The sequence below is a fragment of the Schistocerca cancellata genome, chromosome 8 (genome assembly GCF_023864275.1).
Source record: "Schistocerca cancellata isolate TAMUIC-IGC-003103 chromosome 8, iqSchCanc2.1, whole genome shotgun sequence".
NCBI classification, from domain to species: domain Eukaryota; kingdom Metazoa; phylum Arthropoda; class Insecta; order Orthoptera; family Acrididae; genus Schistocerca; species Schistocerca cancellata.
This window is the reverse complement of record NC_064633.1, coordinates 611937804-611956912: the sequence shown is the minus strand read 5'-3', so window position 1 is coordinate 611956912 and position 19109 is coordinate 611937804. Positions and strand designations below refer to the sequence as shown.

Sequence of the window (19109 nt, the reverse complement as noted above, 5' to 3'; positions counted from 1 at the left end):
TCCTTGAAAATGAAGTTGTAGCTTCTAAACGCACTGGACAGTAGTTAGAAAATAAAAAAGATATGTCTGACAACATAATATTGTTACTTAATAACCCATAACGTTGAATTATTTACAGCATATTTATTGCGTCTGTAAGCAGATAACCTCTTCTGGGACAGGAAATAGTGTCATAACACTAGTGGCCTAGGTCAAGAGCGACAGGCAGGCAGCTGGCGTTAGACGAGTAGAGAAAGGCCGCAGCACTGTTAGAATGCATCTAATGTGGAAATGAAAAACACAGCTATGTGATTCACTCCACTTTTTGTAAGAGCAGGTGTCCAGTTACTCTTAAATCACACGACAGCTCCATTAAGACCTGTCATCTATGGCACCGATGAGGTACTGTCACTGCTAGGCAAAAGCAAAGAAATTACTATTATTTATGTGATTCATTCAACCTTTCGCACCGCATGGTATTTACCGATACTGCACTTGACTGACAAAACAAATAAATTATCCTCTCATTAGGGATTAACAGAGATTATGACCGATCTGTCCGACTTATGGCTTATCTAAGGATTAACTGAGCTGTTGTCTTCCTTACGTATGCAAGCAGTTATCTGCATCGTACTGGGACACACCCATTCCAAACAGCTTTAGAAATCGTATCAAAGTCTTAAGATATGTTTCTTGTTCCTTTGACGTGGGGTACTGTTTTTCTCAAACGAGGAGCTGAAAACATACTAGTCATCTAGAACAATAAATTTAAATCGTCTGTTGGCTAATCCCTTTAAGATTTGCATTGAAGAGATAAGCAGGGAGATTTTCAGTTAGACCCCAGCCTCCGTTATCATTTGAGCTCACGCAAGTATATAAACATGCGTGCTGTGTAGAACTGTTATCGCAGTCATCCAGGTGAAGGGACCTGAAGATGAGGCGAACTCTGGTACCTGTGGTGGTGGCAGCCCTGCTCTGCCTGGCGCAGGGGGTGCCCCTGAAGTCATCCGGCAGACCTGCCAACCGGTTCCCAGACGGTTTCTACCTGGGCGCCGCCACCGCTGCATACCAGATAGAGGGCGCTTGGAACGAGGATGGTGAGTAGCAGCCACTGAAGCACCTATCGTGACGCCGTGTTACGTCCATCACTGTTGTCCCACAAGAAATCACGAACCTGACTGCAGTTCGTCAAGACACGCTGACCAGACCGGTTGATTCCGTGATGATGCTTCAAACTTCCAGGGATGATGAAGGGTAAATGTAGCAATTTGAGGTAAGGGACCCTAGTCCGGAAACGACCGAATGGAAAAGTATAGGCGAAAATCCGCTCACACTCCACCTTAGCCTCGCGTATAACATAAACTAAGAGCGCCAACTTCCAAACTCTGGTCACGATGTACAGAACTCTCGCTTAGTACCGCCCACTACCTTCAGATAATTTCCCCCATTGACTCATCGCACAAAGTTCTGTTGTATCCCAATACCCCTGCTATAGTTAGAACAGTGTCACAGACAGTGAGAGAAGAACTCCTTGCCAACAGATCCTCTTTGGAGGGCGCCTCGTACACAGCACCTCTCATATGAATCCTCGAGGAGAAATCTCATGGGATGAGATCAGGCCTGACCGCGACACAAAACTTTCTCTGCATATCTCCTTTTCCAGCAGGCGAACTACTTTCGTTTGGCCACAACTGTTGATTCTTGGTTTCTCGCTGAAGGTGGCACATCAAACTAGATCACATGAAATAAAAGTTAACTTTATTACGTAAATGAATAAAATATTTACTTAGCTGTGACATACTTCTACTGAACAATTTACGACTGTCATGGACTAGTGAAAATCACTTGATGTACTTACTAACAAACTGTTCTCCCAAAGTACATGTCCATATGAAACTTCACGAACACTATCATACTCGATGTTGATGACTGCTGAAGCTGACGTCTCGAACTGGGGAGACCTTTTGCTAGCTTGACACTGATATCAGAACGGGGGCGCTGCAGGACTGATGGGGGAGGTGTGGTCTTTTGAAGTGCTTCCCATACGGCGTTTCGTATTGCAGCAAGCTGTCGCTAGGGTCTGTGGTATTGACTCGCGTTCCTGGCTTTGGTGCGGCAATGCGATCCCTATACGATACCGTGGGAACGAAAGCCATTGACGAATTATAAGTGGGATACGTTCCAGGAACCTGGGTAGAATGACTCTGATAAACACGGTATACACTTGTACATTTCAGCATAGAGGAAGGAGAAATGGTCTTAGTATGTAATCATTGCCTGTGTGTGCTCTCAATTTAACTGATAATGTGTGATGGTGCCTCTTCACAGCTGTAGCGTGGGCATTCTCATCGACCTAAACATTACTATTGCGACTATTTAGCGTTGTGTCTACGGTGAAACAGGTTTCATCCGTGAAAAGTCAGTATGCAGGGAAAGGAGGATCGACGTAGGGCGCTGCAATAACTATTGGATGAACAAAACACGTGGTGAGCACCTCTACACCTAAGTACTCTTCGAGAGTATCTACCCTACAACTTAGCAGGAGTTTTGATGCTTGATCTGTATTCAGTTTATGATCGGCTACCCACAGGGCCATTTTATCACTAAATCTGAGGGGGTTGCGATGGGGAGTCTCCCTTGTTAGTGTCGGTATGTGTGTTACACAGTCAGAGGTATAAGCACGATTTTCGCTTATAAATTTCAAGTCGGTCGTTTCCAGACCAGGTCCCCTTAGGTCAAATTGATACATTTGCCCTTGTCCATCATCGCTAAAAGTTAGTAACAGCAAAGAATATACCTATGTACAGCGTTGGGGTACCTAAACATAATAAGTTTAAGCTCAAACTTTTAATTTATCCTTCACAAATGTTCAATGTGGCCTTCACTGGACGTAAGACAACATCCAGAGGACAGTGAAATTCTCCCACACTTTTTCGAGTGTGTTCGGAGTTCCACTATTCAGCGCTGTTGATGTCAGGCATCGCAATTTGAAGGGGATGCACATGGATGGAATCTTTCGCAAATTCCCACAAAAAGTTACTTACCGTGAGATCAACGACTTCGGAGACTAATGGTGCAATGCTAGATCCGTGGGCTCCTTACGGTCGACACCTAGTCGATGTAGCATCGTGATGGACTGCTCTTTTGCAGTTGTTAAAATATTGTGCTCTATTATGCCATGGTCCAAAGCGTTTTTTCGTGGAAAATACCAACGCTTCGTCCCCATCTGCGAAGGACATCTTCAGGGGGAAGTGGGGAAGGGGGCGGGATCTGGTTCACGTCCTGGTTCCCTACTCACTGTAGTAACAGTTTCCACTTGCTGCCGCACAGAGGCGTGACGTCTTTGCAAAGGTGGAGCGAAATTGGCCATTGACGGTAGCTGTGATCCGTTATTGCAGTCGTTCCACAGTAGAAGAGAGATGCACAGATACCAATCCGTTTTACACTTTCTTTCCCTGCATACTTTGCTGAATTAGCGCTCTGGGAAGGACAGATATAGTAGAGAAATGGATTATCCATAGTTTAGGGGATGTTCGCACAGTGAATTTTACTACGTAGAGATGAATGTGAACTTTTTTAAAGCTTCCTCATGGAATAAAACTGGGTGCTGGACTGGGACTTGAAACCAAGTCCTTGCTTAGAGGCCAGTTCGAATACAGGTTCAGTACATTTTTTACTTTCCTGAAAGTTTTCCATTAACGGTGCTGTCGTATTCCTATACAGAAAGACCTTCAGCTTTGATTAATTTCCTTAGACACACTTTCTAAAGATCAGAGTTGTCTGCAGCATTCGGAAGAGTGGGAGGAGGTATTGGAAGACATAAACTTTCACCTGAGTTGTGAGGATGCAGAACGAGTTGCTGGGTTGCCAGAATTGTGTCACCAAAGGTAGGGGATTCGTGTCCCAGTCGGACAGATAGACTGTCTGATCAGAATTATCTGCACGCCCCTGTGTGATGCGGAATTGCCTGCTAGATGTCACGACAGCGGATCTGTCAGTATAAAAGTTGGCGAGTGGTACTGTGTCGCCGGCCGGGGTGGCCGAGCGGTTCTAGGCGCTACAGTCTAGAGCCGCGCGACCGCTACGGTCGCAGGTTCGAATCCTGCCTCGGGCATGGATGTGTGTGATGTCCTTAGGTTAGTTAGGTTTAAGTAGTTCTAAGTTCTAGGGGACTGATGACCTCAGATGTTAAGTCCCATAGTGCTCAGAGCCATTTGAACCATTTTTGCATCAGCATGGAAACGCGCGCAGTTATAAAGCAGCACCAGTGAGGGAATGGCCTGTGGACAATAACATTACTGAAATGGACTAGCCTGGCCAGACGACTTAGAATGTCGACTTCGCTCCAGACCACAGCTTCCATCATCACTCTTGCTTGGATTCTTGAGGAAAAATACGCTGCCATTCCTCGACAGGAATGCAGACACTTCGTTGAAAGTGTCCGCAACAGAGTTTAGGAGGAGCAATACTTATTGGGGGTTGCTACCGAGGTGGGCATTTACTGTTATGGAAACTGATCAACCTTTGCAACTTGACTGGAAGAGGTGTCATTGTTGTTCACACCTAGCGTCCTGGGTATTCGATCCTCTGTGCTATCACATATTATACCTACCTATCCAAATTTGTACTCTTAAAGGCAGAGCGAGCGATGGCTCACAGTTGTTCACTGACCGTGCCAATGTACGACACACAGAAGTTCTCAGTGTCCAACAACCTGGTGTCTTCATGACGATGATTTCCCAATGCAGAAGCGGCAAGTTTGGTATAGTGTCCGTTTCTCTTGAGTTAGTTAGTTGCATGTTCCATACATCATTTGAATTCTTTTTTTATCTACACGATGTGGAACGAGTTAGTTGATAGAATACGAATATTCGATTATCATTAACAATAATGATGTGAGGCTGTAATGAATGTTATTTACGACTGGGCTAACGCTCCCAGACTATCGAATGATAAGTTCAGTTTAAAGTCCAGAGATGTGAACAAGTTTAATCAAACCTCCCATATTCGGCTCCGACCGTCACAATCCGAAAGATTTCATTCGACTCTCAATGTTGGCGCGCCAGAGACACATGAAGTGCTTCGTCTGTATTTCATCACTACATGACTGATATAAAAATAAAGTAATGAGAAGAATTTGAATATTGGGTGTGATATCTTACTACTGAGAGTCGCAGTGATGGTTGTCAATCAGATTAGAATTTAGATAGGAAAAAATGTTAATAAATGAAAGTCGTCCATATCCCACTCCATCACTTACGTCTTACGAGCTAAAAATAACTTTTCTAATTACTAAGCCAGGTATGAGAGTGAACGCTATGGCTCACAGAGCCGGTAACATCACAGGTTCAAATGGTTCAAATGGCTCTGAGCACTATGGGACTTAACATCTGTGGTCATCAGTCCCCTATAACTTAGAACTACTTAAACCTAACTAACCTGATGACATCACACACATCTATGCCCGAGGCAGGATTCGAACCTGCGACCGTAGCAGTCGCGCGGTTCCGGACTGCGCGCCTAGAACCGCGAGACCACTGCGGCCGGCTATCAGAGGTTCAAGCTGTCTTAAAGCCAAAGGGTGGACACACCCCATGTTAGTGTCTGCTGGCAGGTGTCCTGATACTTTTGATCAGATAGTGTAGTTACGATCTGTCAGAAACGGCTGCTGCAGTACGTTCTCCCCTGCAGATCGAAATGCACACTAGACACTTGCCTATGTTATTTTCCAGGACACTGAGTAACATCCAGCCACTTCTAGAGTTGTGTTACTATCATAACAATGATAAATCGCTTGGGCTATTGTATGTATCCCATTGTGCCCTGAATGATGCTTAGATACAGACAACAGTGAGTTAGTGGTTTGGGACTGTGGATACAGTAAAGGCAGAGAGAGCTGGTGGAAACTGGTCGATTATATGGTATACGGATGTGGCAAGAGAGGTATTTTTAAAGTGCAAGGGTCATGCTGGGTGATTGATGGTAGACGTGTTGTGTTTCAGGCAAGGGAGAGAGCATCTGGGACCACATGCTGCACGCACAGCCCAACCTGACAGTAGATGGTCAGAACGGAGACGTGGCGGCCGACTCGTACCACAAGTACAAGGAGGACGTGCAGCTGCTCGTCGGAATCAACGTGAGTATCGAAGCTGGAAACACCTCTGACTGGTCAACATGTGGCACCTAACTCATGTTCGATGACAGGTGGTTTGTGACGAACCTTTAATAGGACGGTGCCTATCCAAACATTTCTCAAAACTACGAAACATCAAACCCGCATTGTTTTATTAGCTGATGTGGTCATGTTGCTGTTTCTTTTTCTTATCTTTTTCTATGACTTTCGACCAAAAAGAATCGAAAATCATTTTCAGAACTAGTTGGTTGTACGTGTACAGCTAAAGACCGTGTAGCAATGTCACGTAGATAAACTTTGAGGGACAGCAGAGCTTGTTTTGACGAAAAATTTCAGGATCACAGCCAACGTCCGGAAACGTAATTCAGCGAGGCTACGCAGCGTCCAAATTGCACCCAGCGTCAAGCTTCTGCCTCTAGACCATTCCTTCGGGAGCAGAGTACAAGGAGTAGTGGTATCTACGATGTTGCAAAGTGCCACCATATTGTGCTCCTTACTTATCGCTGGCTTATGGAAATTTCGAAGCTGAGCGCACCTTCCTCTGAGGGGGCATAGTCTTTCTGTTGTATGGCAACAATAGTCTGCCTCCGTAGCGTTACTGTCTACCACGCAGAGGGCGCAGGTATTGTGTGACCTTCATCATGATTTTCATCATCATTGCCCCCGCAAGTCACCGAAGTGGCGTCAACTAAAAAGGACTTGCAATACGGTGGCCGAACTCCCCCGAATGGGGTCTCCCGGCCAACAATGCCATACGATCATTCCCATTTCCATGGTAACAATACCCCTGCAGTAGTGGCCACACGCCATCTGCAAGACAGTTGGTGCTGGGCTTCAGTAGGGAGCAGTCGAGCGCATCGGCGTCGCGTATAAACGGTATGAAGATACTGATAGACGGTACAATTAAGAGTTGAAAGTGTTACGTCAGTTCATAGGAGAAAAGTGTTTGAGGAATTCTCTTGTTTCGTGGAAAGGCGCGCGGGATTATATATGAGTTTTGTATTCGAAACAGTGTCGTGTTGTGAATCAGTAATTTTCATGGAGGAACATACCGACAGTAAAACGTATGTGAAAAAGCTTCCACGATCCGTGATCAACTGTTTATTTACTGCGGAAACGCAAGGCAGCAATGGCTACTTCAGAATGAATGCGAAATGAGCTTAACTGTTAACACAATCCAAGGTAATCTGACTTGCAGTGTTATTTTTTTATAGTGACATTTTCTATTTCTTTACTGAATCACTTTAATATTTGAAATGTATAAGAGAGACGCATTCGAAATAGGCACATGGTCAGGTTTATTTCGTAACGTAACGAGATCTTATGTAAAGCAACTATACTCGAGTGCAATAGTGCAGTAGCCGCAAAGATTACTATAAAATAGATGAAACGACTTTAAAAATTAAAAAAAAAATATTTGTTTGCACTAGGGTTGGCCAATATTTAATGCAAGTGTTGAAAGCCTCATCTATTAAGCAAATAATACACTCCACATTGTACCATATTAAAATTTTATGAAGTTAAGACTGACAATCAGAAATGCGTGTTTCTGGTTAACAATGAGGAAACGTAGATTTTTAATAGCATTGAATAGGAAAACACTTCATAATGTTATGCAAAATTACATTTATTTGGTCACAAGTTGGCTTCCACTCCTTAGATAATCGCCAGGAGTCAGCTAAATGTCGCAAAAACAGACAAATGATGTGCGACATACGCACATATTACTTATACAGCACATACAAAAATGATGAAATGTAGAGTGCTTACACAGGAATGTATTCTGTTTTTATGTCACACGGAAGTGGTTACATTAACTATTTGATGTCTAATTTTCCACGTCCGAATAGGTGAATACTAGGTTGATGTCCATGTCCACCTTCAGTTACACTATTTACAAACCTTTGCAAATGTTCCGACTCCGTGTAAATAAGCGATAAAGGTATGAGATTAATATCGACATCGTTTTAGCTAATGTTCGTTTACGAAAAATTATGAATCTATTTTACACTTTATTAAAATAAAGCCACTGTTGCCGATAGAAATTTTGCTGTAACCCACAACAAGAACAGGACAAATTTAGATTGCGGTTTGATTTATTAACTAATCAGAGAACTCTGTGGAGCATACACTTGGCTCCGTGAGCAACACGAGGGACTGTCTAATGTTACTTGTTGGCAGTCACAAAGAAAAACGATTTAATTTTAAAAAACTAAGCACGATACTCATTGGAAACGTTAAGGAACATCATTTAATAAATTGGCATGAAAGAGGAAACACGGTGGATTGGTTTAAAACAGCAGTCTCTTATGAAGCTTGTTAGTTATAGTACCACTGAGGTACCAAAACAAACTAGGACAGGAATAAGAACTTTTTCAATAAAATCACGCATTTGTTTATTGTCTATAAGCTCACATCTTTGGTAAACACAAAATGAGTTCTAATTAAATCTTTTTTTTTAAACAATCAAACAATGAATCTTCAGTATCTCGAAATGTAATTTTAGAAACTCGGTATGATGTCTCAGTTGCTGCTTTATTCTTGAGTGATGGATTTAAAAAAAGCTTATTGTTGAGCATTAAGTTTGGATTTTAGACTCCATACCTCTTCTTCCCCTGGAGCAGATTCGAGCAGGAAATTCTTTTAAATCCCCGAGTGAACTGTTCTGAAGTGACCGTTCGACGTTCCTTTTCATCCCAACCGATACACTTGCACAGCACACAAAACACACATATTTGTTCCTTACATGAGTAAAGAAATAATCGGTTTCCCATTTCCAAGGCAAATGAGAAGATTTTTGCTTCTTGCGTGAACATGACATCATCGGAGTGAACCTAGCTTGCTATCAATGCATAAATCAAAATGTCACGTTAGAAATGTCACGTGTACACACACGTAAATATAACGTGCACAGCCTCACGCGTATACAATGAACTGTGAGGCTGACAATATAGTATTCTTGACAAAGGCAACTGCTCGCGAGAAACAAGCTGTTGTTGCCGTTAACGTCAGTGGAGCAGTCCAGGTTAGCCAATCTGAAACCACGATCTAATGAAAAAGTACCTGCGAGCTACTGGTAGCTCGTGTATGACAGTTTGGCGATCACTGGTTTAACGCCTGGAGTTGCACGAGACACTGATTATCACCTCAAGGAAACACTACACAAAGAAAGATTGGTTAAAATGGAAAACTCAGGATCGCGAACTATCGTAAATCTTACAGAAACCTAATTCAAACGCATAAGCTGAAAGAAAAATACTGCACGAGCACGACTGATATTACTAAACGTAAAAGAAGTCCAGCTAATCGCAACTGGTAGCGATCACAAAGACTCATCATATTATTCACCAAATTAAAGATCGTAAGGTGCCAAAAATATCTTAATAACACTGTTTGAACAGTGTTCAGTCTGGGAAGACTAGGAAATCCTTAGCAGCGCCTACCTAGCCTCACTTCTTCATACCCCGAGTTCATAGCATCCATCCTTTGAAGCCGGCACCGCCATGTTAGTTACCGCAAAATGTTACCAGACTACTGGTTACGATTCCTGTCGTTTGTCTGGTAGCAGACCCAGACTTGATGCAGTAATTCGAAGCTTTTCGCCCCATTAAAGTACTTTCTTTTTGTTATACGTTCCGAATAACCATTAAGAGAAGTGTCTAATGTAATAAAAATACTGCATTTGTGATCCAGCACTTGTCCTAATATGGACAGACAAAACTGATATTCGGTCTATGTCCACTTCCGAAAGCGCTTAAAACATATTTTGTTACGTTTGGGCGGTTTCTAATCTTTATTTTCACAGCGTTCATCCAGAGATCTTTGAGAGTTAGTCTGATGGGAAATATAAGGTCAAATGGCGGAAATAAAACCACTGCAATAAAAGTGAAGAGCACAACCAAAATTCTTGTATATAAAAGAGAACATCTCTTGAACTAGTCCACATACGAATAAAATGTTATTCCTTTACACTTTAGCCTGTAATTAGAATGGCAAGTACACCCGTAAATGCCGCTATGTGGCATATTTGATGAGAACACTTGCACGAGAAGCTAATATTTACGGCAACTAACATAGAGGACATCGGCTTAAAGTTTGTGACGTCATGCCGACTCCTCTTATTTTACAGGGCTACTACAAATGATTGAAGCGATTTCATAAATTCACTGTAGCTCCATTGATTGACATATGGTCACGACACACTACAGATACGTAGAAAGACTCATAAGGTTTTGTTCGGCTGAAGCCGCACTTCAGGTTTCTACCGCCAGAGCGCTCGAGAGCGCAGTGAGACAAAATGGCGACAGGAGCCGAGAAAGCGTATGTCGTTCTTGAAATGCACTCACATCAGTCAGTGGTAACAGTGCAACGACACTTCAGGACGAAGTTCAACAAAGATCCACCAACTGCTAACTCCATTCGGCGATGGTATGCGCAGTTTAAAGCTTCTGGATGCCTCTGTAAGGGAAGGGGAAATCAACGGGTCGGCCTGCAGTGAGCGAGGAAACGGTTGAACGCGTGAGGGCAAGTTTCACGCGTAACCCGCGGAAGTCTACGAATAAAGCAAGCAGGGAGCTAAACGTACCACAGCCGACGGTTTGGAAAATCTTACGGAAAAGGCTAAAGCAGAAGCTTTACCGTTTACAGTTGCCACAAGCCCTGACACCAGATGACAAAGTCAAACGCTTTGAATTTTCGGCGCGGTTGCAACAGCTCATGGAAGAGGATGCATTCAGTGCGAAACTTGTTTTCAGTGATGAAGCAACATTTTTTCTTAATGGTGAAGTGAACAGACACAATGTGCGAATCTGGGCGGTAGAGAATCCTCGCGCATTCGTGCAGCAAATTCATAATTCACCAAAAGTTAACGTGTTTTGTGCAATCTCACGGTTTAAAGTTTACGGCCCCTTTTTCTTCTGCGAAAAAAACGTTACAGGACACGTGTATCTGGACATGCTGGAAATTGGCTCATGCCACAACTGGAGACCGACAGCGCCGACTTCATCTTTCAACAGGATGGTGCTCCACTGCACTTCCATCATGATGTTCGGCATTTCTTAAACAGGAGATTGGAAAACCGATGGATCGAAAATGGCTCTGAGAACTATGGGACTTAACATCTATGGTCATCAGTCCCCTAGAACTTAGAACTACTTAAACCTAACTAACCTAAGGACAGCACACAACACCCAGCCATCACGAGGCAGAGAAAATCCCTGACCCCGCCGGGAATCGAACCCGGGAACCCGGGCGTGGGAAGCGAGAACGCTACCGCACGACCACGAGATGCGGGCCCGATGGATCGGTCGTGGTGGAGATCATGATCAGCAATTCGTGTCATGGCCTCCACGCTCTCCCGACTTAACCCCATGCGAGTTCTTTCTGTGGGGTTATGTGAAAGATTCAGTGTTTAAACCTCCTCTACCAAGAAACGTGCCAGAACTGCGAGCTCGCATCAACGACGCTTTCGAACTCATTGATGGGGACATGCTGCGCTGAGTGTGGGAGGAACTTGATTATCGGCTTGATGTCTGCCGAATCACTAAAGGGGCACATATCGAACATTTGTGAATGCCTAAAAAAACTTTTTGAGTTTTTGTATGTGTGTGCAAAGCATTGTGAAAATATCTCAAATAATAAAGTTATTGTAGAGCTGTGAAATCGCTTCAATCATTTGTAATAACCCTCTACTTCCGTGCCTGTTCAACTAATAACGTTCGACTTCTCCATGGAGATATAGCCCCAAACAGTTTTCGGCTTTGATAAAACATACCAGCCTATTGTGAACTAGTCGTTCTGATTGTAGTCTAAAGTGTAGATGAATCGCATTTAATTCGTAAGCAGACTCGCTCAAGCGATATTTTCTTTTATATATTTGAATTTTGGTTCCACCGTTTTCCTTAGCTGTAGCGATTCTATTTCAGAAATTTTGATTCAGATTTTCTGTCACTTCACTCAAAGAGTGCTCTTGTTGAACGTTATGGGAAGGAAGTACTGCGAACCGTCCAAGCAAAGCAAATTACTTTCTCAGCATTCTAGGGAAGAGGACATAGATGGAACACCAGTTCCGTTAATTCCGTATGGAAATGCTGGACTACGAAACAAGTCTTTTCATATCGCATACTTCACGTCTTGGTTATCCAAAACATGTAACAAAGGAGAGTTACTTCATTGAGGGGAAATGCTTCGCATAACTGGATCAAATATGCCTTTAAGACTAGAAAAATGTCTAAAAATACCTTTTGAGAGAGCGTTATTCACAAAAGCAGTGTAATATTTAGTATTCAAAATAACTGTTACTTGAAAACGACAGAAATTAAGAACTATAAGTAATTGTTAACAGTAGACTACTAATGTTGAGGGCCTACTAATATGGCAGCGCCGGTTTCAAAGCAAGGGATAGCGTTAAGTCTGTAGCGCTTCCTCTGCTTATTACATGTATACCTCTATGGACTTCTCTGGCCAACGACCTCTCTGCCTACCCACGGAACCAAAGATCTTCCATTTTCGAAGCCCAGCGCAAAGTGCAGGGAATCTGAAGGCGGTTAACTGACTGATATATTACTGCTACACGTAAAAGTGCGGGATAAACGTGCTTACAGATACCGTAAATTTCTTCTGTTCATACAAACTTTTAGAAATAACTGGATGGTTAATCTTTCATCTTATGAAACGAATCTGCCCAAATCTTGTCAGACGCGTTTCAATCCTACTAAAAGGGACCCTACGTACGTACAACACCAAAAAATCCCACTTTGATCTTCTTCCTCTCTTCATTTGGTATCTTTTACTTTCTTCGATTTCGCCTCCGTTTCGCTCAATGCTTGACGTATGCAACTAACTGTGTACTACAGCCGAGCGGTCTGAGGCGCTGCAGTCGTGGACTGTGCGGCTGATCCCGGCGGAGGTTCGAGTCCTCCCTCGGCCATGGTTGTGTGTGTTTGTCCTTAAGATAATTTAGGTTAAGTAGTGTGAAAGCTTAGGGACTAATGACCTTACCAGTTAAGTCCCATAAGATATCACACACACACACTACAGCTGTGGTTTCTCTGTACCTGCAGGCAAACTGCTACCGGTTCTCCCTGAGCTGGCCTCGCATCCTCCCCACTGGAGACACGGACAACATCAACCAGGCGGGCATCGACTACTACAACAACCTCATCAACGAGCTGCTGGCCAACGGGATCGAACCTATGGTGAGTACGCTACCGGATACAGTCCGGCGAACACCACTTTGCAAACTGAAGTCGTAAGTTATATAAATTATGTCTCGCGCTCTCGCGCCCTCTTCTGACAACGAGTAATTAGGAGGCAATACCTTTTTCGTTCAGTGAATACCGAAAGAAAAGTGTATGGTGAGTACTGCTTGCTGGCGACCACTATTTTTCAAACACAAATGGTGATCACGTAACGTCTGCGCCAATATCTCGGCTCCTCATCCAACAGTGTGTAATCAGCAGATATCAACAGCGTGCTGTCTCAAGAGCTTCGCGTCAGAACACTGCTACATTCTTTTGTCTGTCAGCGAATCCAAAAAGAAAAATTGAAACGATTCTTACCTGCACGAGAGACGGACGAACTACATTAATTTATTCATTTTTCTGGTCGGAGACCGCCGTCATTGGGGATTATATTAAAGAAACACAACAAGCAGCAATTTATTATCTACACTCCTGGAAATTGAAATGAGAACACCGTGAATTCATTGTCCCAGGAAGGGGAAACTTTATTGACACATTCCTGGGGTCAGATACATCACACGATCACACTGACAGAACCACAGGCACATAGACACAGGCAACAGAGCATGCACAATGTCGGCACTAGTACAGTGTATATCCAGCTTTCGCAGCAATGCAGGCTGCTATTCTCCCATGGAGACGATCGTAGAGATGCTGGATGTAGTCCTGTGGAACGGCTTGCCATGCCATTTCCACCTGGCGCCTCAGTTGGACCAGCGTTCGTGCTGGACGTGCAGACCGCGTGAGACGACGCTTCATCCAGTCCCAAACATGCTCAATGGGGGACAGATCCGGAGATCTTGCTGGCCAGGGTAGTTGTCTTCCACCTTCTAGAGCACGTTGGGTGGCACGGGATACATGCGGACGTGCATTGTCCTGTTGGAACAACAAGTTCCCTTGCCGGTCTAGGAATGGTAGAACGATGGGTTCGATGACGGTTTGGATGTACCGTGCACTATTCAGTGTCCCCTCGACGATCACCAGTGGTGTACGGCCAGTGTAGGAGACCGCTCCCCACACCATGATGCCGGGTGTTGGCCCTGTGTGCCTCGGTCGTATGCAGTCCTGATTGTGGCGCTCACCTGCACGGCGCCAAACACGCATACGACCATCATTGGCACCAAGGCAGAAGCGACTCTCATCGCTGAAGACGACACGTCTCCATTCGTCCCTCCATTCACGCCTGTCGCGACACCACTGGAGGCGGGCTGCACGATGTTGGGGCGTGAGCGGAAGACGGCCTAACGCTGTGCGGGACCGTAGCCCAGCTTCATGGAGACGGTTGCGAATGGTCCTCGCCGATACCCCAGGAGCAACAGTGTCCCTAATTTGCTGGGAAGTGGCGGTGCGGTCCCCTACGGCACTGCGTAGGATCCTACGGTCTTGGCGTGCATCCGTGCGTCGCTGCGGTCCGGTCCCAGGTCGACGGGTACGTGCACCTTCCGCCGACCACTGGCGACAACATCGGTGTACTGTGGAGACCTCACGCCCCACGTGTTGAGCAATTCGGCGGTACGTCCACCCGGCCTCCCGCATGCCCACTATACGCCCTCGCTCAAAGTCCGTCAACTGCACATACGGTTCACGTCCACGCTGTCGCGGCATGCTACCAGTGTTAAAGACTGCGATGGAGCTCCGTATGCCACGGCAAACTGGCTGACACTGACGGCGGCGGTGCACGAATGCTGCGCAGCTAGCACCATTCGACGGCCAACACCGCGGTTCCTGGTGTGTCCGCTGTGCCGTGCGTGTGATCATTGCTTGTACAGCCCTCTCGCAGTGTCCGGAGCAAGTATGGTGGGTCTGACACACCGGTGTCAATGTGTTCTTTTTTCCATTTCCAGGAGTGTATTAATACACGTGTTGCAGATTGGATATTTTGTTTATTTCGTATAGTTGTATATTTTCTTTATCCACTACACCTCGCGAGTTGTGCGTTTACAATCGCAAAGTGCACTAATTAAAGAAAATTGTAATATTTATTTACAATATACAACTCACGAAGTGTACTAGATAAACAAAATTGCTACAGTCTTGAAGAAGTGGGAACCAGGTGAGTTCTTACATTTTGGAAGCCTGAATGTGGAGCTAGTAACCACTTACAAATGCAATATATGTGTATAGAGCGATAACTGTTCAGAAAATATGAGGAATAGAATGATCCAGTTTTTATACGTTTGTCTTGTTGCTAATGGTGCCTTTAAGGCCATGGTACAAGTTCCTGTTGTCAGGAAACAGCTTCCCTGCATCAGGTCGCAATTATGCCCCAATCGAGAAACGTGTAGAATGGTCTTCAATCATCTTGATGTTACGAGCTCTGAGATATGGCAAGACAAAACCTTTTCGTTTTTTATATTAGGTCTACATCTTTGCTTGTGCCAATTTTTCTCGAAGCTTTTTCTACAAAACACACTACGAATTTGCGATTCAAAGTATTGGCCATCGCTGGGCACTACTCTCTACCACCTTTCGGGCAGCAAATGAACCCCGCGGCGGAAGAACCGGGCATCTTTTCAAGAGATGCATGAATCGATTCAATTTTGAACTTGTCCATATGATCGGAACTGTTGGTCAGCTAGGTCGTGAGGACTGGTCGTAAACAGAGGTAATCAGGGGGAGCAATGTCTGGAGAATACGATGTGTTGGGTAGGACGTATCGGTTAAACATTTTTGACATGGTATCCAGCATTGTCAAGCTAAAAATCTCCTTTTCATATCTATCGCTGTATTGTGCCAGTTTTTGTTTCAGTGCTCGGCCGAAATGATTTAGATAGTGATCTCCTGTGATAGTTGCCGTCGGTTTCAGTAACTTCGAAAACCCTTTCTCTTCTGCCACTATGCCGGTATTCGACGTCAAAATCACCTTTCCTGAAGCTTTGAAACTATTCTGTGAATGTTGTTTCTCTAATAAATGCCTTGCCTTAGGTCTTAATAAGCATTTTGTCAGGCTCAGCCGCAAATTTCTTCATGATAAAGCAGAAAATTAAAACTTCCCGCAAATGACGAGACTTAAGCTGATATGTTGACATATTCAATCGAGAATAACTTTATGATGCGATTACAAATCGACTAATATTTTTATGGCGTTGTGTTTACAAATGCCTAAGCGTATTGTATGACACTTACGACCTACCGCTGTACCACAACTTGCCGTTACTGCCATCCATTGCAAAACGGAGGAAGCAAAGTTGTAGACGTGATGGTTTCCCAAGAAAATAACGTAAACTCTTAGAGGCTTGCTGTCAGTAGGCATCTTTGCGATCGTAAAATACGTTACACCAGTCGATTGTTATAAGAAAGGCTACTTTAGTGACCTCCTTGACTGAGAGAAGCAGTTTATTCCGAAACGAGTAATGACTGTGCAGAGCTTGAGATCAGCAAATTTCTTTCCTACTTGCCTTCTGAACTATCACTGACTCAATCGTAGGAATAGGACATCCTTAGATGCTTGAAATTTTTTAGTGAATGAACAAAGAATTTTAAATGCTTACTGAATCATGTAAGAACTGGCTTGGATCATACAGAACAACTGAAGGTGGGGCATAGGTCTTTTACTCGTTTAAAATATTCTGAAAAATCCGTTTGATCTGGTTTTCTCGAAACTGGTGCTGTACCTGAACATTTTCATCATTGCGAACTGGTAATTAAAGAATAAATAAAGAATTTCTTTAAATTACTACCGCTACACAGTTTCCTCGGTCTCCTGAAGAAGAAACACATGTTTCTGGGACTTAGCTCAATTAGCTTTTCCTCTCTACAAATGTTAACCAGAATTCGGTGTACCATATCTCTCTCTGACCCCACTGTGTGTCGATGACACGCACCGCATCACTGCATCAGCTGCGGCAGTGATTCCCGCTCGTCTCGTGTATTTTTTTTCTCTCCAACTTCACTATTAGACATTAAACATGGCCGCATCTGTCCACAGATCACGCTGTACCACTGGGACCTGCCTCAGCAGCTGCAGAAACTTGGCGGCTGGCCCAACATCGAAATAGCCGACTACTTCGTCGAGTATGCTCGCATCGCCTTCGAGAACTTCGGAGATCGGGTGAGTTGCTTCCCCTCCCTGTCTGCGTCGGTTACAGAACTATTGTTATCTGAGAACTCCTCTGTCAAAAATTTTCTTGGCACTAGGTAAACTGCCACGGAGAATATTTTTGTCGTCTTATGCAGTCTCGTGTTTGCATGGTCCTATCCGTTTCGACAGTAACTTCGCAAGACAGTAACTTGGATGGTGGAAAATTACGTATTAATTACATTTCTTGATACGATGATCACTTAAGCGTACCGATTACATTCACCTTTAGCTGGGACGGTGCACTTTTTCTTCCGCTGGTGATTACCTTTGAGCCGCGACACGTCTAGCGTTGGTGCCTGCATTGAGGTCTGCGAAGACATTTTGCGAAACTCAGCTCGTTCTTTTTCTCCATGAGATACAGAGCAGTTTAAACAACGTGGCTAGGTTGATGCCGTGTTCCTCGACTTCAGGAAGCTATTTGACGTACCGCACTGCCGTTTAGAGAGAGAGAGAGAGAGAGAGAGAGAGAGAGAAAGAAAATCTTCGGGTATTGGACCAGACTTGCGATTGGGTGCAAGACCTCCTTGCTGGTTGAACTCAGCACTCCGCTCTTAACGGAGCGAAATCGACAGATATGAGGGTGATTTTCGGAGTATCCCAAGGAAGTGTGACAGGATCGTTACTGTTTTCAAGTTATGCAGATGAGTAGGTAGAAAACGTTGGAAGGTCTTTAAGATTGTTCATAGGTGATGCAGGTGCCTGTAGGAAAGTAGCAACGCCAGAAGACAGTATCGTCTTCCTAACTACCTGCAGAAGGTTGATGAATGGTACATGGACTGGCAGTTGACCCTGGACACAAATAAACGTAATACATTGCTCATACTTAGCTAAAGGAAGAAACTACTGTACGATTAGACTATTGATGACAAGTTGTTGGAAACAGTATCTACTGTAAAGTATCTGGGAATAATTATCTACAGCGACCTTAAGTGGAATGACAATATGAAACATATATTAGAAAAAACAGATGTCACACTGAGATTCAAAGGACGAATCTTAAGGAAATATAAAACATCCATGAAGGAAATGGCTTATAAGGCACTTGTTCTATCGATTACTGAATACTGTTCATCAGCAGCGGATTCTTAACACGTAGAGCTGATGGAAGAGATAGAGGAGATCCAACGATGAGCGGCGCGTTTCTTCACGTGATCGTTTGGTTGGCGACAAAGCGTTACCGAGATGCTCAACAAAGTCCACTGGCAGACGTTACAGGAGAGGCGTTGTGCATCACGGAGAGGTTTACTACTGAAATTTCGTGAGAGGGCTTCCCACGAGAGTCGGGCAGCATGTTGTTCACTCTCACAGACATCTCGTGAGATGACCACAATGAGAACATTGGAGAAATATAGAACTCATATAGTGGCTTACCGATAAGCATTCTTCCCACGCGCCATTTGTGAGTGGAACAAGGAAGGGAGGATCAGTTAGTGGTACCAGGATTACCCTCCGCCACACATCGTTATCTGGTTTGCAGAGTATGATGAGAATGCAGACGCAGATGGTTTGGAGTGGGAGGTTTGTGCTAACATAGAGGGCCCAGAGTGATTTCATAGAGAATGGGGGATGTACAGAGGGTTTAAAACTCTGTGTATCAAACGTCTAGAGGTGACAAATGATGTCCTGGAGGTCTGTTAGACACAAAATATTCGCTTATGCTTGCCAGTGACACCAA

At 44.2% G+C, this 19109-nt stretch overlaps 1 protein-coding gene across 4 annotated transcripts in view; it reads left to right on the top strand.

Moving 5' to 3' along the window:
- The first annotated feature begins 905 nt into the window (after positions 1–905).
- Positions 906–19109, top strand: part of LOC126094711 (myrosinase 1-like) — a 178201-nt gene continuing 159997 nt past the window's right edge. For all 4 annotated transcript variants that reach the window (XM_049909244.1, XM_049909247.1, XM_049909246.1 and 1 more), the window contains exons 1-4: positions 906–1076; positions 5982–6115; positions 13174–13308; positions 17282–17404. In XM_049909244.1, the coding sequence (XP_049765201.1) occupies positions 914–1076; positions 5982–6115; positions 13174–13308; positions 17282–17404 (555 nt within the window). In that variant the 5' untranslated portion in view covers positions 906–913. The remainder of the gene's footprint in view (positions 1077–5981; positions 6116–13173; positions 13309–17281; positions 17405–19109) is intronic.